The sequence below is a fragment of the Anolis sagrei genome, chromosome 6 (assembly GCF_037176765.1).
Source record: "Anolis sagrei isolate rAnoSag1 chromosome 6, rAnoSag1.mat, whole genome shotgun sequence".
Taxonomy (NCBI): Eukaryota; Metazoa; Chordata; class Lepidosauria; order Squamata; family Dactyloidae; genus Anolis; species Anolis sagrei.
Genome location: NC_090026.1, coordinates 121,544,057 through 121,568,394, shown reverse-complemented (window position 1 = coordinate 121,568,394; position 24,338 = coordinate 121,544,057). Strand labels below are relative to the sequence as shown.

Sequence of the window (24,338 nt, the reverse complement as noted above, 5' to 3'; positions counted from 1 at the left end):
GATATAAGACAAAATATCAAACATCAAATGGAAACAATAATTTCCCATTTCTTCGGGACAAATTGATTAATAATTGCTCAATTTTGAGCTGGTGGGATGAGCAGGGTACGGATACGGATGGCAACTATTAATCAGAGGTATAATGGTAGTATTACCAACTACTATTTCTCCTCCTCATAAGCCAGTGAGCAAAGGTATGTCTTCAGCTGTTTTTTGAAAGCAGGGAGGGAGGGGGCCATCTTTAACTCCTTAGGAAGGGAGTTCCAGAGGTGGGGGCAGCTACGGAGAAGGCCTTTCTCTCGTTCCCACCAGCTATGCTTGGGACAGGGGTGGAACTGAGAGGACGGCCTCCTCCAATGACCGCAGTACCACAACTTTAGATGGAATACAAGTCTTCTTAAAAATATTGATTCCAAAGGATATGGTGTCAAGTCACCTGTTGACTTATGGTCACCCCATGAATTGCATAAGGTTTTCTTAGTCAAGGAATACTCAAAGGTGGTTTGGCATTGCCTACTCCAGGATGGGAGTATTAAAAAAACTCTAAAATCAGGACAGTAAAAAAAAGAATAACACACAGAAAATGGGAATTGCAGACAGGAAACAATCAGGACGAGCTAATACCTCCCAACAAAGGATTCCCCGGGCAGGAAGCAGCCAGGCCTTGAAGCTGCAGGGCTATTCAATGGTAATCAAGGTGGTTAATTGCAATCTTCACACTTTCCTCAAACAGGCAAGAGTTCTTTCTTCCACCCTGGACATCCCACAGATATATAAACACCACTTGCCTAGTTTCCAACAGATCTCACAACCTCTGAGGATGCCTGTCATAGATGTTGGCAAAAAGTCAGGAGAGATTGCTTCTGGAACATTGCCATACAGCATGGAAAACTCATAGCAATCCAAAATTATCATCGTTATGGTTTTGGAAAGAATAGTATTTAAGCTTCCCCTAAATTTAGGCTTTCCAGAATAGCCTAAAAATTGATCATTATACTTTATGCAATAGAGTCCTTCACTTTGGGACCAATGTGGTTACATTGGAGATCTTGGCAGGCTACACCAAATCACAGTGTGCACAATTACAAATGGTGTGGTAGGATGTGGAGTATTCCAATATAGTCAGATTATTTGTTAATTGAAAACCATGGCGATGGTGCTCACTTGGAGGTGGTATTTCATAATGGTTCCAGTTTCAAAATTTGCCTCTTGCCCAGTCTCTGGCATTGACCATGCATATATAAACTTAATTGCAAGTTTGTGCTCTTTTACTTGGGGTTGTGCACTAGACTGTGTTCTAAATCTCCATTGGACTCTTGACATGTCCACTAAACCTGACATAGAAAAGTGCTGCTCTCTTCGTGTAGGCATTACACATGACTTATAATGCCTTGCATCAAAGCCAGTGGAACAGACTCAGCCCACAATGTGCATCTTGTGAAACAGTGTTGTCTCCTTGAATATGTTGTCTGCTGTACTAGGAAGACTAGAATATACAACTATTATGTGATGTGTTTGGAAGAGTGACACTTTACTTCCATCTGCCTTTGCTTCAGTGGCCTATACGACATGGTATTGTAGAAGACTGGGACCTTATGGAAAAGTTCATGGAACAAGTTATTTTTAAATATCTTCGGGCGGAACCAGAAGATCACTACTTCTTAATGGTAAGGCAAATGGTATTCGATTCTTAACTTGACTTTGTTGAGAAGTGGCTTAGTTCTGTGGGCTGGGTTGTCCCCTGAGGCCAGTTTTGTAGGTAAGATGATGTGAGGAGGCAAGCAGTTCTTGTCCTCTGGTCCTGGTGAAACAATATGGGCTGTGTAGGAGTTGAAGTCCAAAACACCTGGAGGGCTCTTCTTTGCCCATACCTGCTCTACGCTAACTTCCAGTGGAAGTTGTTGATTTCTATTCGGCTGGGTATTGTCCATGGTTTCCTGATTAATGGAGAAGGCCCCTTACCACCAGAAGTGGTCTTTCTGTTTGAGCAGTGGGACATTGTCCACCCAACTCCAACCTTCTCGCAGTTGTTCCCAACCTTTAGGCCTCTAGGTGTTTTGGACTTGAATTCCCAGAAATCCCAGCCATCTTACCAGCTGTTAGGAATTGTGGGAGTTGAAGTCCAAAACAACTGGAGGCCCAAAGAATAATAGAATCATAGAATCATCGAGTTGGAAGAGACCTTGTGGGCCATCTGTCCAACCCCCTGCCAAGAAGCAGGACAATCGCATTCAAAACACCCCCAACAAATGGCCATTCAGCCTCTGTTTAAAAACTTCTATAGAAGGAACCTCCACCACACTTTGGGTAGAGAGTTCCTCAGCTGAACAGTTCTAACAGTTAGGAAGTTCTTCCTAATGTTCAGGAGGAAGCTCATTTCCTGTAGTTTAAAGCCATTGCTCTGCATCCTAGTCTCCGGGGCAGCAAAAAACAAGTTTGCTCCCTCCTCCCTATGACTTCCCTTCATGTCTCCTCTTAGTTTTCTCTTGGCCATCTGTCGGGGGTGCTTTGAATGTAATTTTCCTGCTTCTTGGCAGGGGGTTGGATTGGATGGCCCATGAGGTCTCTTCCAACTCTACGATTCTATGATTCTATGATTTCTCTTCAGGCTAAACATGACCAGCTCTTTAAGCCGCTCCTCATAGGGCTTGTTCTCCAGACTCTAGATCATTTTAGTCACCCTTCTCTGGACACATTCCAGCTTGTCAACATCTCCCTTCAATTGTGGTGCCCAGAATTGGACACAGTATTCCAAGCGTAGTCTAACCAAGGCAGAATAGAGGGGTAGCGTGACCTCCCTGGTCCTAGGCACTAAACTCCTATTTATGCAGGCCAAAATCCCATTGGCTTTTTAAGCTGCTTTTTTATAGACTGTAGAAGAAATATTTTTTTCTCTGTTTTTTAAAAATCCGGTAGATTTATGAGCTTATTGCAACCTTTTTCAAATTGTTGGCTCATGTTTAACTTGTCCATGAGGACTCCAAGATCTTTTCACATGTCTCCTATTCCGTATCCTTGCATTTCATTTTTTCCACCAAAGTGGAGTATCTTACATTTGTCCCCATTGAACTTCGTTTTGTTAGTTTTGGCCCATCTCTCTAATCTGTTAAGATCGTTTTGAATTCTGCTCCTGTCTTCTAAAGTATTGGCTATCCCTCCCAATTTGGGAACCACTGCGAGAAGGTTGGAGTTGGGTGGACAGTGTCCCATTGCTTAAACAGAAAGACCACTCCTGGTGGTAAGGGTCCTTCTCCATTAAACAGGAAACCATGGACAATACCCAGCCAAATATAAATCAATAAGTTAGTGTAGAGCAGGTATGGGCAAAGTAGGGCCCTCCAGGTATTTTGGACTTCAATTCCCATAATTCCTAACAGCTGGTAGGTTGTTAGGAATTGTGGGACTTGAAGTCCAAAACACTTGGAGGGCCCCAACTTTGTCCATACATGGCACAGAGTCATGACCTAGGACAGGGGTCAGGAACCTTCGGCCCTCCAGGTGTGGTGAACTTCAACTCCCACAATTCCTTGGGCCAAGGTAAGCCTTTGGGGCTAATGCTGAGCCTCAAGGAATTGTGGGAGTTGAAGTCCACCACACCTGGAGGGCCGAAGGTTCCCCATGCCTGACCTAGGATGACCTGTCCTAGGATGACCTAGGACAGTGTTTCTCAATGTGGGGATCGGGACCCCTGGATGGGTCGTGAGGGGGTTTCAGAGGGGTCGCCAAAGACCATCAGAAAACAGTATTTTCTGTTGGTCATGGCGGTTCTGTGTGGGAAGTTTGGCCCAATTCTAACCTTGGTGGGGTTCAGAATGTTCTTTGATTGTAGATGAAAGATAAATCCCAGCAACTACAACTCCCAAATGCCAAGTCTATTTTTCCTACACTCTACCAGAGTTCACATTTGGACATTTTGATTTTCATGCCAAATTTGGTCCAGATCCATCATTGTTTTGAGTCCACAGTACTCTCCGGACGTAGGTGAACTACAACTCCAAAACTCAAGGTCAATGCCCACAAACCTTTCCAATATTTTCTGTTGGTCATGGAAGTTCTGTGTGCCACGTTAGGTTCAATTCTATCATTGGTGGAGTTCAGAATGCTCTTTGATTGCAGATGAACTATAAATCCCAGCAACTACAACTCCCAAATGATGGAATCAAACCCCTCTAATGCCACCAGTATTTGAATTTGGGTGTATCGGGTCTTTGTGCCAAATTTGGTCCAGTGAATGAAAATACATCCTGTATAACAGTAGCAAAATTACAGTTGTGAAGTAGTAATGAAAATAATTTTATGGTTGGGGGTCACCACAACATAAGGAACTGTATTAAGGGGTTGTAGCATTAGGAAGGTTGAGAACCACTGACCTATGAGATTCCTAGAAAACGCCATATTTTGTGGATGGATAAAACCATGAGTACTGGTTCCACACTTATGGGGTTGTATTGTATGTACCTAATTCATATGATATTTTGACGCATACTCTTAAAATGCCTTATTATTACAACTAAAATCTATTGTGTGAGCAGCTCTCAGAATGCTTTTTACTGTGTTAAATTTTCATACATTTTTATTGCCAAAGGAACAATTTATAAAATTACCCGAGAACTATATTCCAGTAAATTTGTTTCTCAGGCTGCCTGGCTTGAGTGCTTTTAATAATAATAATTTTTTTAAAAAGCTTTGGTAGCTTGATTATATTACCAATGCTGCTTGAAATAATTGGCTGATTTTTACTTAGACAAAGGACAGCAAAATGGAGTAAAATGTCGCTTAGCAATATGTGGTGTAGTAGCGACACACTCAATTTTGTGTTTCCTTCCGTGGAAGCTTTTCACCAGAGATAACATTAAATTTCTTTAATGTAAGATATTTTCTGAAGCTGCAATCAGGGATTTTTAAAATGTTTATGTAAGGAAATAATAATATGTAGAATATGAAGTCCAACTCTGCTTTTTATTACTTATTTAATTTTTTTAAAAAAATGTATATTAGCAACCAAGGGACCAAATTAACTCTGCTTTCACACTTATAAGTGGCATAATTTCACTCTGTCTCCTCCCACCCAATCTCCCTTTCCATTTTTCCAGATGAAATGGTTGAAAAAGTGCTTGGGTGCTATTCCTAGCTTACTGTTTTTCAGAAGTCAGGCTTTATGTGGTTGGAAAATGAAGTTTACTATCTTCTTTCCAATGCTTAGTTGGACTAATATTACCATTTAAGGAACAGGGGCTCCAGCTACTAGGTGTCCTAAAATTTTAGGTTCTACTTCACTCTAACTCTGGTAATGGTGATGAGGCACCACTCATTGGGACAATTAATAACAAATATAATTTTACTGAATATTTGAGGGTTGAATGAAAAGTAATGCCTCCACTTTCGTAACTCTTCAATAGATGGCAGTACTGGTATGCGGCAGGTAGGTACTGGCTTGTTCAGTAGCCTCTCCTCTATAATTTTGGCAGGAAGCTTTAGCATTGAACGGTTGTGTTGTTAAAGTGCAAACTATGGAACCCCGTGCAGACGGTCGGTCAATGCGACTTAAGCAATGTGCAGTCATTGAATTCTTGACAGCAGAAGGTATCACCCCAAAGGAGATTCATCAGAGAATTCAAGCTGTCTATAGTGATTGTGTTGATAGGATTACAGTGCATCATTGGGCGAGTAAGTTTAAAGATGTTGAGGTGGGAACATCTGACTTAAGTGACAAACAAAAGTTGTATGTCCTGTGACAGCAACAACTGAGTTTCACAAGCAAAAGGTTGACAGATTGATTCAGGGCGATTGTTGTATCACTCAGAGAGAAATTTCAAACATAATTGGCATTTCACAAGAATGTGTGGGTCGTATTATTGCTTTGCTTGGCTATCGGAAGATCTGTGCACGATGGGTTGCGGAAACAGAGTGTTGACTTCAGAAAACTTGTTCATCTTTGGCAGAAATGTATCCAATTGTATGGTGATAATGTGGAAAAGTGAATAGTGGTAGTTAAAGAGCACATTCTAAGGATTATTTCTGCGTTTGATTTATTAAAATATTCCCATCCAAATCCAAGTAATAAAGGTGGAGGCATTACTTTTCATTCAACCCTCGTAGTACAGTGTGGGAGCCCCGGTGGCGCAGCGGGTTAAACCACTGACCTGCTGAACTTACTGACTGAAAGGTCGGCAGTAAATATCCAGGGAGCAGGGTGAGCTCCCGCTGCTAGCCCTAGCTTCTGCCAACCTAGCATTTCGAAAACATGCAAATGTGAGTAGATCAATAGGTGCCACTTCGGCTGAAAAGTAACGGTGCTCCATGCAGTCATGCCAGCCACATTACCTTGGAGGTGTCTACTGACAACGTCGACTCTTTGGTTTAGGAATGGAGGTGAGCACCCCCCCCCCCCCCCGAGTTGGACACAACTAGACTTAATATCAAGGGGAAACCTTTACCTTTACTATAGTACAGTGTATGATGATCATTCCATATCATGTTCTGGAACATAGGTACACCTGGTTGCAATTATCCTTTTTCTATTAATATCAGTCTAGGTCATAACTTTATTGCAACCTCCTTATCTACAAGACTTGTATCCAGGATTTCATTTATCCAGGTCTTCTTTAGGCATTTTCTCGGTGGTCTAGCATGATTCTATGGTGTCTTAGCAGAACCAGAAGTCCTTAATTTTTCAATGGTGTTTGCCACAACTGAAAAGGCCATTCTCTTTGTCATTTCTTTCTTAGGTCACCTTTATTTATTTACCATATTTATACCCTGTCCTTCTCACCCCGAAGGGGACACAGGGCAGCCTTACAACAGGCAACCATTTGATGCCATACACACACATATTAAAATAAACAATTGCAATTAAACGCCAAACAATTAAAACATAAATTATTAAACATCAATTAAAATCATGCCATCGAAATAATAACTCAGGGCCGTTCCAGTTATCAATCACATTGATTCATAATCACTTATTGCACTGTTCCAAATTAGTTGTCAAAAGCTTGGTACCAAAGCCATGTCTTAAGTTTTTTTCCTGAAGGTCAGGAGAGAAAGGAATAATCTAATTTTATTGGGGAGGGAGTTCCATAGAGGAGGAGCTACCACTGAGAAGGCCCTGTCTCTCGTCCCCAGCAGTCGCACCTTTTTTGCCATTAGTATGTTGTAAACCGCCTTGAGTCCCCTCAGGGGTGAGAAAGGCGGTATATAAATACAGTAAATAAATAAATAAACTGTTGGAAACAGGAATTTAAAGAACATTCATAGATTGTCTTTTCCCTGTTGAAAAATAGTCAGCTATTGTGAAGGGTTTTTTTTTGTCTCCACAAGTGAAAAGATCAGCACTACTAGTAGATGAGATTGTACTCATGAGTATTTGGACAAAAACTACTTTTGAGCAAAAAGGTGTATTGAAGTGTTTTGGTTTAAAAGCATCGAATGTACAGCAAAAACAATGTTCTTTGCGTAAATAAGACTCTAGCAGAAATGTGAACAAATAAAGAAATTGCAAAACATTTTAACATATAAGTTATGTTTTTTTTTTAAACCCAGACAGAACCACCACTGAACACTCCTGAAAATAGAGAATATCTGGCAGAAATCATGTTTGAGTCTTTTAACATACCAGGACTTTATATTGCTGTTCAGGTACATAGTGAATATTTTATTATTTGGTGTCTTAGCAGAGGAAATGTTGGGGTTGTCCAAATCTATGCTTCTTAAAGAGGACATGAAATAGCTGTGCATCCTGGAAATGCAACCAGTATTTCTACCACTTCCTTCGAAGGTGACAGCACATGAATCAGGGCCACAAATACTGAATGCAGCAGATATGGATGGAAGCACCCCCTTGAATAGCTTATTTTTAAAATATTATATTTTGGAACGAACCCACACGCTCGCTTCGATCATCTGGGGAGGCCCTGCTCGTGATCCCACCTACGTCGCAAGCGCGCTTGGTGGGGACACGGGACAGGGCTTTCTCTGTGGCGGCCCCCTGACTTTGGAACGCCCTTCCAAAAGATCTCCGACAGGCCCCTACTCTAGCTGTTTTCAGAAGGAATCTAAAAACATGGCTGTTCCGTTGTGCCTTCTCAGACTAGGAATCCCCACCCCAAGTCCTAGTAGCACCTTAGTATAACTAATCGTCGCTGCACACCGCACTTTTAATCCTACGTGCCTCCTGCCATTTCAGCATTTTTAACCCTTGTACCCCATTGCGCCGGCCGAACCAGTTTTAATAATGTCTTGATGTACTGCCATTGTTGTTATTTTGCTTATTGTTTGATTTGCTTGTTATTGTTGTGCTATGTTTTCTATTGTATTGTGTCTTGAGGCTTCGGCCTGTGTAAGTCGCATCGAGTCCTTCGGGAGATGCTAGCGGGGTACAAATAAAGTTAATAATAATAATAACGTTTTAGGAAGGTAAATCTAATGATTCTGGGAAGATGTCTTCCTTGGAAAGTGATGTCACAAGATCTTCTCAGGACAGTTCATTATATTACCTTTCTGCTTGACTTTACTTTATCAGATGGAAGCTGTAGTAGTAGTAGTATTAATAACAGCACTTTTAAAGATGGTTCAAATGCTTAAAGTATGCTTCCACTACTATTTTTCAGCCATCTTTTCCAGTATATTTTAGATTATATGCTAATGCATTTATGTGCTTTTGAGACTCCATCAAGAGAGATAAAGTGGGGTATAAATAAATATAATGAACAATAATAATCGTGCAAAGAAGGAGTCACCGAGAGATGGTATCTTTCCTAAAATTTAAACCAGAATGTAATTAATAAATGCAACTTATGGATACCATTTTCTTATGTTAATAGCTTCCTTTCCATTGCGAGGACAAAATTAGTCCCCCTAACATTGTTTTTTGCCCATTTAATGAAGTCTCAGTTGATGCCATTAGAGCAGGCATGGTCAAACTTCGGCTCTTCGTGTGTTTGGGACGTCAACTCCTACAATTCCTAAGAGCAGGTAGGCTGTTAGGAATTGTGGGTGTTGAACTCCAAAACACCCGGAGGGCTGAAGTTTGCCCATGCCTGCATTAGAGGCTTCTTTAGAAAGTCAAATAACAATTTTGGCTGGCCAGTCTTCTTGGTTGACACATATATAAAACATATGTCTGTTAATCAAAACTGATTTGGTTCTGAAGCTACATGTGGTCAAAGAATCCAGATTTGAGCTGAGACCTTCCTACTTTGCAGCTGAAATATTTAACTATTATTTTTATCTCAGACTTTTAATCTTTTTTAATTCTTTTGGAAATTTAGCTGAGGCTTATGAACATACTATTTTTATGCTTGAATTCTTTGAATTTGTCCAGGCAGTGTTAGCTTTAGCTGCATCTTGGACTTCACGGCAAGTTGGGGACCGTACCTTGACAGGTGTAGTTATTGACAGCGGTGATGGAGTGACCCATATAATTCCAGTGGTGAGTACTATGTATGTTCAACCTTGTTTGTATGAAATGTTTTGGGCTTTCCTTCCAAAATGTCATTGTATTATTTATTTAGTTAGTTAGTTTATCTGTTTATTTATTTAGTTTCCCAGCAGACCTCACCATAGAATCATAGAATCAAAGAGTTGGAAGAGAGCTCATGGGCCATCCAGTCCAACCCCCTGCCAAGAAGCAGGAATATTGCATTTAAATCACTCCTGACAGATGGCCATCCAGCCTGTGTTTAAAAGCTTCCAAAGAAGGAGCCTCCACCACACTCCAGGGCAGAGAGTTCCACTGCTGAACGGCTCTCACAGTCAGGAAGTTCTTCCTCATGTTCAGTTGGAATCTCCTTTCTTATAGTTTGAAGCCATTGTTCCATGTCCTAGTCCCCAGGGAAGCAGAAAACAAGCTTGCTCCCTCCCCCTGTGGATGCCTGCTATAGATGTGGGCGAAACATCAGGAGAGAATGCTTCTGGAAAAATGACCATACAGCTCGGAAATCTCACAGCAACCCCAATTGAGTTTATATCTTAGTGTCTAAATTCAGAGAACACAGATAAGTATCAGACAAAATAATAATATATTGTCGAAGGCTTTCATGGCTGGAATCACTCAGTTCTTGTGGGTTTTTTCGGGCTGTATGGCCATGTTCTAGAGGCATTTCTCCGGACGTTTCACCTGCATCTATGCCAAGCATCCTCAGAGGTGAGGAAAATAATAATACTTTCAACCTCATTAGGAAAGCAAATGCTTGTTTACTGTACCAAAATACAAAATTACTTCTCTGTGCATTATATTTGTGTGTACCCAGTGGAAACTGAAATTCTGGTTTCTTTGTGAACAGGAACCTCCCATTTCTAGTTGTCGGCTACGTTTGTCAGGCTGCTTATTTTTTTTTTAAAAAAACTAGTTTATTATTTATTTATTGTCTTTGAAATATTTATATTCCACCTTTTAGCCCTTACAAGGGCTCCCAAGGTGGCTTTCACTTAATATTAAAAATTAACCACCAGTATAATGGCATAAAATCTAAGAGCATAAAAACCCCAATGAATCCATTAAAATGGGGAATTGGGACATTAAACCAAAAGGATAACAGCACAAAGGATTTTTTTAAATAGTGTTAACCAAATGCCTAGAGATATTAGTGTGTTCAAAAGTCATCTAGACATCATAGAAAATGGTTGAGAGGGACAGCTTAAGCCCTTGTTGCATTCTCTGAAAGCCAGAATGGGAAAGCTCCATTGCTCCATCTTTACTACAAAGTCCTCTTAAAGTGACAGTTCGTGGATCAGGGCCACATTTGCAGAAAGCAGCAGATAGGAAGCTTTGTATGGAACGAGGCAGCCCAGCCCTTTGAATAACTTATTTCCAAAATATGATAATTTGGAACTTTGTGGATAATAATCTGTGCTTGGAATTATGTCTGGAAATGAATGGGTAAGCAAGTGCAAAACATTTCACAAATCGTTCCATAAAACATCTCTGGGGGTTACTCCGGCTATTGCATTTTGCAGCAGGCAGAGTTTCCAAAAGCTTTTCAGAGGCAGAGCACACGGCTCTAATTTGTGGTGCAGCATGGCAAGGAGACCCGCTGAGAATGAAAAGGCCGAGAAAATCCCACCGGGCCTTTGCAAACCCTTGAGTACACGGAAAGTAGCTTTTTGGAACCCAGCCCAGGCTGATTAAAATAGCTATTTCTCCCCGAAGGCATGTTTTGAACACTGTTTCTGTTGCTAGTTTAATTCATTTGGGACCTTGAAGAAGCTGAAATTCTGTTTGCGGGGTGAAAAAAGTGATCCGCTTAGCTGTTTGAACTGTTGTCTGTCTGTCTTCTCCCTCCCCCTCTGTCTACCCACCTAGATTACACTTTGCATTTGATAAAGCTTGACATTGCAAACATTTCTCATGAGCGCAAGGCAGGGTTTAAGACACCTGTCAATGCCTATCTGATATGCCTTGGGTGACTTCAAATGTCAGAATGTGGTTCTGGCCATGACTTGGTACCTTGGAGACTAAAATGCTGGTAGGCAGAAAGCAGGCCAGGTCAAGTGATTAAAACCTGTCTGCAGGAGGGTTTGTTAGAGAGACAACCTAAAACTATTTTAAATACTAGCCATCCCCTGCCACGCGTTGCTGTGACCCAGTCTGGTGATCTGGAAAATAAAGTAATGAGAAAGTGTTGGTTTCTAATATAGGAAATTTCTTTATGCTTGTGGGTAAACAGTATTTCTTGCTATTTCTTCGTCAGTGTTGATGTGGAGATTGTCTGGTTTGCCTACTCTGGAACATGCAATGTATAATTGTCCTTCTTTAGGGGTCCCTTTCAAATCTATGATACTATATCTGTGAGAGTGAATGTGAATTACATATATCTATCTATATCTATGGTTGGATGGCTCTTTGTTAGAAGGGCTTTGATTATGTTTTCTTGCCCTGGTGGCCTTAAGTATTTTCTGTTGGTCATGGGGGTTCTGTGTGGGAAGTCTGCCCCAATTCTGTCATTCGTGGGTTTCAAAATGCTCTTTGATTGTAGGTGAACTATAAATCCCAGTAACTACAACTCCCAAATGTCAAGGTCTATTTCCCCCAAACTCCATCTGTGTTCATATTTGGGCATATTGAGTGCTGGTGCCAAGTTTGGTCCACATTCATCATTGTTTGAGTCCACAGTGCTCTCTGGATGTAGGTGAACTACAACTCCCAAAATCAAGGTCAATGCTCACCAAACCCTTCTAGTGTTTTCTGTTGGTCATGGGAGTCCTGTATGCCACATTTGGTTCAATTCCATCGTTGGTGGGGTTCAGAATGCTCTTTGATTGTAGGGGAAGTATAAATACCAGCAACTACAACTCCCAAATGACAAAATCAATTTTTTTGAGTGAAGGTCATACATGAGTTGTTAGGTGTCTTGTGCCCAAATTTGGTGTCAATTCGTCTAGTGGTTTTTGAGTTCTGTTAGTCCCACAAACGAACATTACATTTTTATTTATATAGATATAATCGATAAGTAGGGAATACTGAATTTGTAATAGTGGTTCTGTTTATAGACATTTCAACTAAGTACTTTTTTCTCCCCTTCTCTAGGCAGAAGGCTACGTAATTGGCAGCTGCATCAAACATATCCCCATTGCAGGTAGAGATATTACATATTTCATTCAGCAACTCCTGAGGGAGAGGGAGGCGGGGATCCCACCTGAACAATCGTTGGAGACAGCTAAGGCCATAAAGGTAAACATGTTTGTGAAACTAACCCGTCTGTAAGGAATTGTCAGTGAATCATTTAAATAGAAGAACTTTGCAGAAACATTCTTTGCTCACTTAGGTCTGTATAACTCTCCCAAGTCTTAATCTCAGGCCTTGGCAAACTTGGGCCGTCCAGGTGTTTTGGACTTCAACTTCCACAATTCCTAACAGCCGGTAGGCTGTTAGGAATTGTGGGAGTTGAAGTCCAAAAGACCTGGACGGCCCAAGTTTGCTCAGGCCTGATTTATCTGATGCTACTGCAGTTTATTTGATGGTACATATTGTATATCCTGTAGAGTTAACAGAATATGCTACAGTTCTATTTGCTTTGATAGAGTACTGTACTCCATACAGAAGTCAAGCACCCAAATATTATCACATGACAAACTTTGGAGTTTTTCATGTCTGTGTCCTAGGTAAATAAGACTCTCTTTTCATTTTTCCTTTGCCTGGCAGACTAGTGCTTTTTAATATAGGCCATAAGCGCCGAGATATAAATAATATGTGGAGTGAGTGGGAAAGTATAAAAATGAAAACATTGCCTCCTTCTTTAAATTTTGCTTCTTCTCCCATGAAATTTTACTTCAGTCCCCAAATGTCTGGCATTGCATTATTTTTAGTTGATGGTACAGTTAAAATGCATTTAAAAACAAAAAGTTCAAAAAAGAACTTGGCATGATGCTAAATGTCCTTTGAACAGAAGCTGGCCACTTGGAGTGCCTCTGATGTTGCTGTGAGAAGATCCTTCATTGCGTATGTGGCCGGGCTCAGGTTGCATTGTAGTAGGTGGTCTGTGGGTTGCTCGCATGTTGTGAACTCCACTTTGTAGCCCCATTTCTTAAGGATATCTCAGTATCTTGTGGTGCCAGAGCCTGTTCAGTGCCTTTCAGGTTGTCCACTTTTCTGTGTGCCCAGGAGGGAGTTTCTCATCAGATCTCAGGTACTGTTTGAGGTGCTGGGCTTTAGCCTGCCGCTTTTGGACTCTTGCTTGCTGAGGTGTTGCTGCGAGTATCTCTTTTTTTTTTTTTTTTTTGAAATGATTTTTATTAAGTTTTTCACAATCCACACATGGAAAGAGGGGGAACAAAAAACAAGAAGATAGAACAGTAGGAAAGGGAGAGGTACACACAAAAAAAAAAAACACAGAAACCCACCATATCAAACTACCATCTAATACATACAATACAACTACTCAAACTATTCTAAAATGACTTCCACTCCAACCTCAGGGTCTTTTCAAGATATTTCTTCACCTTAATATCTATTCTCATCCCATTGTTTTTTCAGCTTTCTTTTCATAATCATATATCAGGGACCAATCTGTCCTCCTCAAAACTCTTCCTTCATTTCTTCTCAACAAAAAAGTTAGTTCGTCCATGTCTCTTATTTCTTTAATTTTCTTCCACCAGTCTTCAATACTCGGAACCTCACCATTCTTCCAGTATTTGGCAAAAACCATCCTAGCCGCCGTTGTGCAATAGGTAAATAATTTATCTTCATTCTCATCCAGTTTACAATCATCATCTGTAAATCCCAGAAGATAATATTCAGGTTTCTTCTTAAAGATTTTCTTTAATATTTTTTGTAACTCCTCATGAATAATAGACCAGAACTTTGTTGTTTCTTTACATGTCCACCACATGTGGTAAAAGGTGCCTACTTGCTCACTACATTTCCAGCACTTATCTGATACATTTTGATACATATGGCTCAGTCTACTCGGAGTCAAATACCACCTATAAAACATTTTATACCAATTTTCTTTTAAGTCCATAGCATATGTGTATTTCAATTTTTTATTCCACATCCTTTCCCATTCCCCAAAGTGGATGGGCCTTCTTATATTTTCCGCCCATTTAATCATAGAGGTTTTCACCTGTTCTGTTTCTGTCATCCACTGGAGCAATTTATTGTATAATATTGTAACCGTTTTCCTTTGTGTTTTTAGTATTCTATCCCATATATTCTCGTTCCAATCAAAACCTGTTTTTTGATCTTGTTTAAAATAGTCTTTAATTTGTAGGTAATTTAACCAAGTTATATTGCTAAATAAAGTCTTTAATTGTTCAAATGATTTCATCTCTATTGTCCCCTTCACCAATATATCCTTGTATCTTGGCCATGTCCTCCATCCTAGTAGTCTTCTTTGATGCGCTTCCATTGCTGAAATCCATAATGGTGTTGTTTTATAGAAAAGAGCTTTGTACCTCATCCATGTCCGTAGTAGGGAGGCTCGCACGAAATGATTACCGAAATTTTTCTCCTTCATCTCTCTGTTATACCATATATACGCGTGCCATCCCACTCTTAAATCATAACCTTCTAGATTTAGGCACTTCTCTTTGTCTAAAGTCATCCAATCCCTAATCCAGGACAGTGCGCAGGCCTCATGGTAGGTCTTCAGATCGGGAAATCCCAATCCTCCTCTTATTTTCTTATCTATTAAATTCATATAGTTAATTCTTGGTCTTTTTCCTTTCCAGACGAATTTCATTAAATCTTTCTTCCACTGTTTGAACAAAGTTTGACTTCTTATTATCGGTATATTCTGGAACAAGAACATAAGTTTTGGTAATACATTCATTTTTATCAAGGATATTCTACCCAGGAGGGATAATTTCAGCCGGTCCCAGTTCTGCAGATCCCTTTGGACCTTCTTCCAAACTAATTCATAGTTATTCTTTAAAAGTTGTCCATTTCTAGCTGTGATCCAGACTCCTAGATATCTAATTTTCTTGACACCTTCAATTCCAGCCTGTTGTTGAATCTTTATTTGTTTCTCCTTATTCACATTCTTAAATAAAAGTTTAGTTTTTTTCATATTCATCTTAAAACCTGCCACCTTTCCAAAATCCTCTATTTTATTTATCCAACTTTGTAAATTTTTCTCCGGGTTTTCAATTGTACCTATTAAATCATCTGCAAACGCTCGTATTTTATATTCAAATTTACCAATTTTTGTTCCTTTGATCTTTTCATCTTCTCTGATTTTCTTCATCAGGATCTCCACTGCCATAACAAAAATTAATGGGGAGAGTGGACAACCTTGTCTCGTGCCTTTCGTAATTTCAAATTCTTGTGTCACTTGCCCATTTACTTTTACCTTAGCTTTTTGAAATTCATAAATAGCATTAATTGCATTATTAAATTTCTCTCCCATATCCAACTCTTGTATCAAAATCTTGAAGAAATCCCAATTCAAATTATCAAATGCTTTCTCGGCGTCTATTGACAAAAGGGCAAATTCTTTTTGATGATTGGTCTCATAATATTCCAAAAGATCTAGAACGTTGCGTATATTTTCTTTCATATGTCTATTTGGAAGAAAACCTGTTTGTTCTTCTCCAATCCACTTACTTAAAAAAAATTTTAATCTTGTGGCCATGATATTTGCAAACAGTTTATAATCCGTATTTAACAAGGAGATCGGCCTATAATTTTTAATATCATTCTCCGGTGATCCTTCTTTATGTATCACAGTTATTTCTGCCTCCTTCCAGGAGTCTGGAACCTTTCGAGATTTTAAAGCTTCATTCGCTATAACTTTAAAAATAGGTATCAACTGCTGTTTAAACGTTTTGTAAAATCCTGCCGTAAACCCATCCGGTCCCGGAGCTTTATCTGCATTCATTTTACTAATGGCTTTCTCGATTTCCTCTTCTGTTATTTCTTTGTTCAGTTCTTCTCTATCTTCATCTGTTATTTTATCCAGTTTCATTTGTCCAATATATTCCATAATATCTTCTTTCTTTATATCCTCCTTTGTGTATAGTTGTGTATAAAAAGTCCGAAACTCCTCCAGAATTTCTTTATCCGTTTTCAAGTCCTTGTCCTTGGTACTTATTTTAGCAATATGGTTGATTTGCCTCTTTTTTCTAACCTGGTTTGCCAACCATTTACCCGGTTTATTAGCATTTTCAAAAGCCTGTTGCTTTAGAAATTTCATCTGTCTTGATTGGAATTCCAGCTCCACGTAATTTTTTTCCTGTTTCAGAGTCACCAATTGTTTCTCTGTTCGTTTAGATGGGTTTTTCTTTAACTCCATTTCTTTTACTACTATTTCTGCCCTCAACTCGTTTATTCTTTTATTTCTCTCTCTATTCCTTCTTGCTCCTTGTTGAATAAAGTGTCCTCTCATGACTGCCTTAAAGGCATCCCAAACCACTCGTGGCTCCATTGAATCTAGTCTATTTGTTTGTAGGTAGTCCTGTATTAACTTCTTGAAATATTCTTTGTCATCTTCCATTTTTATTAAGTTCTCATTTAATCTCCATTTTCTATGATAATTTTTTTGATTTACGACAAGTTCCAGAGGGCAGTGATCTGATAAGTCTCGTGGCAGAATATTAATCTCTTTCACTTTAGTAGAGAGATTCTTAGTAATCCAAACCATATCAATTCTTGACCAGGATTGATGTCTATTCGAGAAGAAGGTAAAGTCTCTTTTATCTTTATTTCTAATTCTCCATGCATCTTCAAGATCGAAGTCTTTTTGTAAGTCCATGAATTTCTGGGGAAGTTTCCCTCCCTTAAACTTCTTTTTCTTCAAACTTTTATCTATCTGACAATCGACGACCCCATTAAAGTCTCCTGCCAAAATCAGTTCATCAAATTCTGTTTCCTTTAACTTAGTATTTAAGAATTCAGCAAATTTCTTCTTCGGTCCATTGGGAGCATATATATTACAAACCAATATTTTGGAGTCTCCAATTATTATTTTCACTGCCACACATCTTCCTTCTGTGTCTCTAAATGCCAATTCTGAATCTATTGAGTCCTTTACATACGTAACCACTCCTCTTTTCTTTTTTTCATAGGCCGAATAATATTCCTTTCCTAATTTTTTATTCGGAAGGTGTGCCACATGTTTATCACAGATATGCGTTTCCTGTAACATTATTACATCAAAATTCTGTGTCTTCAGACTCCTCCATACTCTCTTCCGTTTTTGGGGGGAATTCATACCGTTAATATTATTCGAAAAACATCTTATTTGTCTCTCCATCATTTTATTTATCTTTATCTGGTCCCAATCCTGTGTCGCCAAAAGCCAATTCCATTGTTTCAATTGCCGATTGCTCCAAACTCTGACCTCCTTTTTCTTCCTTTTTCCGTGGTGTCGTTCTCTGTGGTTTTGGTTCTTTTCCTAAAAAGCCATAATCCTTTGGTGATTTATATCTTGCCTTTTTTGCCTTTACTCCTTTCCTTGGTGTAGATAATCTTCTTTCTTCACCTTCCTCTACCTCTGCTTCCTCTTCCTCTTCTTCTTCTCCTAATTCTTCTTCTTCTTCCTCTTCTCCTTGCTCTTCATCTCCTTCCTTCTCTTTCATAAGTTTTTCATAAAAAATCTTGGCCTTGTGTTCTGTTGTCAACCAATATCTTTCTTCCTTGTATGTCACCATTATCCCTTCTTTTCTTTCCCACCTGAACCTTATCATTCTTTTCTTCAATTCTTCTGTTAAGAAAAAGTATTTTCTTCTTCTTGCTAAGGTTGCCTGTGGGAATTCTTTCAGAACCGCTATTTTCTTTCCTTTGTAAAAGATTGGTTTTTTATTATTATTATAAAGCACATCATCTCGTACCTTCTTTCTTGTAAATTTCACTATCACGTCCCTATCTGTCTTATTTCTTCTAGAATAAAATGATGATATCCTGTAGACTTGGTCCACTTCCTGTTCTAATTCATCTCCCTCACATTCCAAACAATCTGCCAGAATTTTGATTATCAATAATCTTATATCTTCTTTGTCGTCTTCCATTATATTTCTGAGTCTCAATTGAAAATCCATTTGCATTTGCAGTAGTCTTTCTTGTTCTAGTTCTATTTTTTCCCTTTGTCTGTCTAATCCTTTTATTTTTTGTGTCATCTCCTTTTGCGTTCCTTCTATTTTCTCTTTAGAGGCTTTCAATTCCTTTACTTCTCCATCCAGCTGTGTTATATCTTTCCTTATCTGTCCAAATTCCTCTTTTATTTCTGTTTTCATTACTTTAAATTCTTCTGTCATTTTAGTAATTATTCCTTCTTGTTTCTTATAGTACTCCTCATGTTTAGTCTTCATTTCCTCCTTCAATTCTGTTTTCAACGCATCTTGTTTCTCTGATATCTTTTTAATCTCTTTTAAAAGATTATCCATTTTAGGATTTATATCCAATGATCCTCTTCTTGACTCTGCTTTACCTGGAGTTGTCATTTCCCAATTGCCTCTTATTTCCCAAAAATCTTTATTCTAATTACATCTATTATCAATTATAGTATTGATTTTCAAAGCAGAAGTCCATCAGTTTAATTTAATTTCATAGCCAATTGTGATATAAGTCAATTTCTTACTTCTTACTTCTTAAAGGTCTTCAATTATTCAATTATTAACAAATTATAAAGTTGGTTCATTCACTCATAATATATCTACCCACTAATATTTAAAATCTAATACTTTCACCAATTTTAATTAATTTTATTTATTTTATTCTAGTTTTCCCCCTTTTAAAAAGGATATGACACTATCTTGTTTAAAGTATCTCTGAAGTTCTTAGGAAGCTGTTTCTTGATTTAAGGAGTTGGCATGCTGCCTGATATCTGAACAGAGGATGGGCCAATAATGTCAGTGCCTTGCTGGCCGCTTCTTCCCGGTGGATGTCAGGTGGTGCAATACCAGCTAAACAGTATAATTTCTGCAGTGGTGTGGGATTAAGACATCCTATGATAATGCGGCATGTCTCATTAAGAGCCATATCCACTGTTTTAGGATAGTGAGATGTTTTCCACACTGGGCATGCGTACTCAGCAGCAGAGTAGTAAAGCACAAGGACAGATGTCTTCACTGTGTCTGGTTGTGATCCCCAGGTTGTGCCAGTCAGCTTTCGTATGATATTATTTCTAGCACCCACATTTTGCTTGATATTCAAGCAGTGTGTCTTGTAGGTCAGAACACGGTCCAGAGTGACTCCCAGGTATTTTGGTGTACTGTAGTGCACCACTGGGATTCTTTCCCAGGTAATCCTCAGACCTCAAGATGCTTGTCTGTTCTTAAAGTGAAATCACACATCTGCATTTTAGATGGATTAGGAATCAGCTGGTTTCCCCTGCCATAGGCAGTAAGAGCATCTAAAGTTTTGGAGAGCTTCTGTTCATCATCACTTGAGCGATGATGGCATGATCATCGGCATAGATGAAACTCTCTGTCCTATCTGGCAGTGGCTGATCATTTGTGTAAATGTTAAACATTGATAAGAGCAAGCACACTCCATGGAGGCAGGCCGTTGTTCTGTTTTCGCCATCTGCTTCTCTTGTCCTGGAACTCAACAAAAAAGCTCCTGTTTTGTAGCAGATTTCCTATGAAGCAGCTGAGGTGGCAGTCCTTTGTGATATTATACATTTTTCTCTGGAGAAGGCTATGATTTACAGTATCATATGCAACTTGTAGCATTGCAGTGCCTTAAGATTTCAATTGGGCATATTACACATTTAAGCATTCAAATATATTGGCAGAGGGAGTCAATCGAAGAAATGCAAATGCAACAAATATAGTTCTGGATCTGATTCAATTTTTCTGTCTCACTTTCTACAATGCTAATCATTGGGAGACCAAAGAAACATTTCTATTGGAAGCTTTTTTACTGCAGAGACAGTGCCATTATCCCTCGGTATAGTGCTCCCTTGGATCTACTTTTGCTCACAAGTACTTGATTACAGCATAGTATGCTTTAAAGAAGACAAGGTAAATAAACAGACACAGAATCGGCATTAACTGACTATAAACTGGGTTTGCAGATTTCTAGTTGTATTGTGATATCAACTTTGGAGTATTCAATTTGGCATGTTCTATCAATCTGACAAAAATAAATATATTCCATTACATTTATTTACAGGAAAAATACTGTTACATTTGCCCTGACATAGTAAGAGAATTTGCCAAATATGATGCAGATCCACAGAAGTGGATAAAGCAATACACAGGTATCAACGCAATCAACCAAAATAAGTATGTTATTGACGTTGGTTATGAACGATTTCTTGGGCCGGAAATCTTCTTTCATCCAGAGGTAAGGAACAAGTCTACTTCCCCAACCTTAATAATAATTATAATAGTAATAGTAAAAGTAAGAATCACACTTCTTGTGATAGAGCAACACCTAGTGGCTAAATGATAGTAAGATACAACAGAAAATGTATAACTAAAATCACACTTATTTTAATGTATTGTCGAAGACTTTCACAGCTAGTTGTAACTACTGTGGTGGTTTCAACATTTAAATATTACTATGGAGAGTTTCTGTATTAACCATCCAATGCCTTTCATGGCTAGAATCACTGGGTTGCTGTGGGTTTTCCTAGTTCCAGAAGCATTCTCTCCTGACATTTCACCCATATCTATGGCAGGCATCCCCAGAGGTTGTGAGGTCTGTTGGAAACTAGGCAAGTGGGGTTTATATAGATGTGGAATGCCCTGGGTGGGAGAAAGAACTCTTGTCTGTTGGAGGCAAGTGTGAATGTTGCAATTGATCACCTCGATTAGCATTGAATAGCCCTGTATCTTCAAAGCCTGGCTGCTTCCTGCCTGGGGGAATCCCTTGTTGGGAGTGTTAGCTGGTCCTGATTGTTTACTGTCTGCCATTCCCCTGTTTTCTGAGTGTTGTCCTTGTTGTTCAGTGCTAATCAAGGTGACCAATTGCAACATTCATACTTGCCTGTGACAGACAAGAGTTCTTTCTCCCACCCTGGACATAATTCCACAGATATATAAACCCCACTTACCTAGTTTCCATCAGCCCTCACAACTTCTGAGGATGCCTGCCATAAATGTGGGCAAAACGTCAGGAGAGAATGCTTCTGGAATGTGGCCATACAGCCCAGAAAACTCACAACAACCCATCCAGTTTTTCTTACACTTCCCCATATCTATGTTTGTATTTTTAGTTTGCCAATGCAGATTTCATGGAGTCGATTTCAGATGTTGTTGACGAAGTTGTACAGAACTGCCCTATTGATGTCAGGCGCCCTTTATATAAGGTATGGTTTTAAAATAGATTATCTATGTATAAAGGAGAGTCACTGAAGTATATCTATCTGAAAACTGAGGACCAAAACTTGAATTACAAAAGGTAAAGGTAAAGGTTTCCCCTGACATTAAGTGTAGTAGTGTCCAACTCTGGGGGGTGGTGCTCATCTCCATTTCTAAGCTGAAGAGCTGGCATTGTCCATAGACACTGCTAAGGTAATGTGGCCAGCATGACTGTATGGAGCACTGTTACCTTCCCGCAGAAGTGGTACCTACTGATCTACTCAGATTTGCATGTTTTCGAACTGCTAAGTTGGCAGAAGCTGGGCCTAACAGTGGGAGCTCACCCCACTCCCTGAATTTGGAATGCCAACCTTTCTGTCAGCAAGTTCAGCAACTCAGCGGTTTAACCCAGGAATTACATAGATTTCTTAAATTATTACCACTTAATTTGTCAAATCTGTTGTGGGTATAATGGCAAAAGATCCACGATCTTGACAGCATTGATTCTGGTGAAGTTACTTTTAAGGGTTTAAGTTTTTAATAGATTTTAATTTTTTTGATATTGTATTATATATTTGATTTTTTAATTGTATTGTATGTTATTTTTTTTAGCTATGTGTATTTTAACTGTTGTAAGCTGCCTTAAATACTGAACTAGAATAGACTGTGATGATGGCGATGACGATGACATAATGTACACGAGTTGTGTATTTTTAGAGAAAACTCAGTAAATAATACATTTAAATATACAGTGTCTTTATATGGAAACAATTCTGCCTAGTTTCTATGACTGATAAAAGTTCTCTCCCCCACTTGCCGTGGTGAAGGGGCCACAGTTGCGCAACGTGTTAAATCGTTGTGTCGCTGAACTTGCTAACTGGAAGGTTGGCAGTTTGAATCTGTGGGGCAGGGTGAACTCCTACTGTTAGCCCCAGCTCTTGCTAGCCTAGCAGTTCGAAAACATGCAAATGTGAATAGATCAATAGGTACTGCCTCGGCGGGAAGGTAAACAGTGCTCCATGCAGCCATGCCAGTCACATGACCTCGAAGGTGTCTATGGACAACGCAGGCTCTTTGGAGCCAGAGATGAATGGGAAGCCTTTAGCTTTATTTATTTACAGCTTTTATATTCCACCCTTCTCACCCCGCAGGGGACTCAGGGCGGATTACAGTGTACACATATATGGCAAACATTCAGTGCAAATTTTTGACATACAAACATATACAGACATACACAGAGGCTATTTAACTTTTTCTGGCCGCCAGGGGAGCTGTCGCTTTCCTCGTCCATCTGCGACGTTGATGAAGCACTTCCACATTCCCCACATGCTTCTCCGCTGGAATGCTTTGCTGGAGTCTTCTTTATGGCCTCATAAATAAGCTAATTTAGCTTCCCCACACTTTAAGGTGGTACTTTATTTTTCTACTTGACAGATGCAACTGTCTTTCGGGTTGCAAAGGTCAACAACAGGCTACACACAATTGGTTGGAAACCCACTCCAACCCGGGCTGGCTTCAAACTCATGACCTTTTTGGTCAGAGTGATCTTAATGCAGCTGACACTCAGCCATCTGCGCCTTTATCTGTGTGTCATTGTTTGGAGGCACTGAATATTTGCCTGTATGGTGAAATCCACCCTGAGATTTCACAGATAGGGCAGAATACAAATAAAGTGTTTATAATTATAATAATTATTCCTCTCATCTGTCATAAATTTAATGAATGGTCCTCAAGATATTATGAAATTGAATGGTCCTTAGATTGCCCTGGCAATGGAAAGGTTAAAGATGTCCACCTTTGCAGATTGTTTTATCTGCATCTTAAGAAATGCAGTAAGATGAGATAGGAAAAAGGACAGAATTAAAATGGGAGCCTCCTTCTGCTTATGCGGACTCTCTTTGAAGAAACAAATTGCTCGCATTTTGGCAATAACTAAGATTACTTCTCCTTCCCTGCTGGCTCCTCTCTTTTTGTATTTTAACTGTTGCTGGAGTGTGTGAGTCATTTAAATACTAAATGCTGCATTTGGGAGTCCCACTGCATTCTCCATAGCAGGAGGCCTGGCTCAGACTGCTTTTATTAATTTCACCCTTTCCTTTCAGTTCCCCTTTCTCAAATCTCTTCCTACTGGGATTAAATTACTTAGACCTTCCCCGGAGTGCACTGTAATTTTCCCACTCCCTATTATGCTACTTTCTGAACTGCAGTCAGTGCTCTCTTATGTTCAGCCAGCAAATTTTGCTCTTTTCATCAAGGCTGACCACATGAGAATACAATGAAAAAAATGAGTTCTGTGTCTCAGGCTCCATCTACACTGCCATTTAATGCAGTTTGAACTGCACTATATAGGCAGTGTGGACTCATATCATGCAGATTGAACTGCACTGAACTAGATTATATGAATCTACACTTCCATATACTGTATATACTCGCAGCGCTCTGTGGACCATCCTCCAAAAAATTGGGTGCCCAAACAAATTTGTGAACATCCTGAGGCTCCTCCATGATGACATGATGGCAACAGTTTTGGACAACAATGGCTCCCAAAGTGACCCATTTAAGGTGGAATCAGGTGTCAAACTGGGATGTGTTACTGCCCCAATTTTTTTCTCCATCTTCATCGCTATGATACTTCACCTTGTTGATGGGAAGCT

General features: G+C 39.4%; 1 protein-coding gene across 3 annotated transcripts in view; it reads left to right on the top strand.

The window, feature by feature from the left end:
* ACTR3B (actin related protein 3B) overlaps window positions 1-24,338 on the top strand; it is a 39,103-nt gene that overhangs the window by 6,869 nt on the left and 7,896 nt on the right. For 2 of the 3 annotated variants that reach the window (XM_060783459.2, XM_060783461.2), the window contains exons 4-9: window positions 1,557-1,667; window positions 7,543-7,638; window positions 9,323-9,430; window positions 12,527-12,670; window positions 20,552-20,725; window positions 21,600-21,692. In XM_060783459.2, coding sequence (XP_060639442.2) covers window positions 1,557-1,667; window positions 7,543-7,638; window positions 9,323-9,430; window positions 12,527-12,670; window positions 20,552-20,725; window positions 21,600-21,692 — 726 coding nt within the window. The remainder of the gene's footprint in view (window positions 1-1,556; window positions 1,668-7,542; window positions 7,639-9,322; window positions 9,431-12,526; window positions 12,671-20,551; window positions 20,726-21,599; window positions 21,693-24,338) is intronic. The other variant, XM_060783462.2, reaches the window with a different exon arrangement.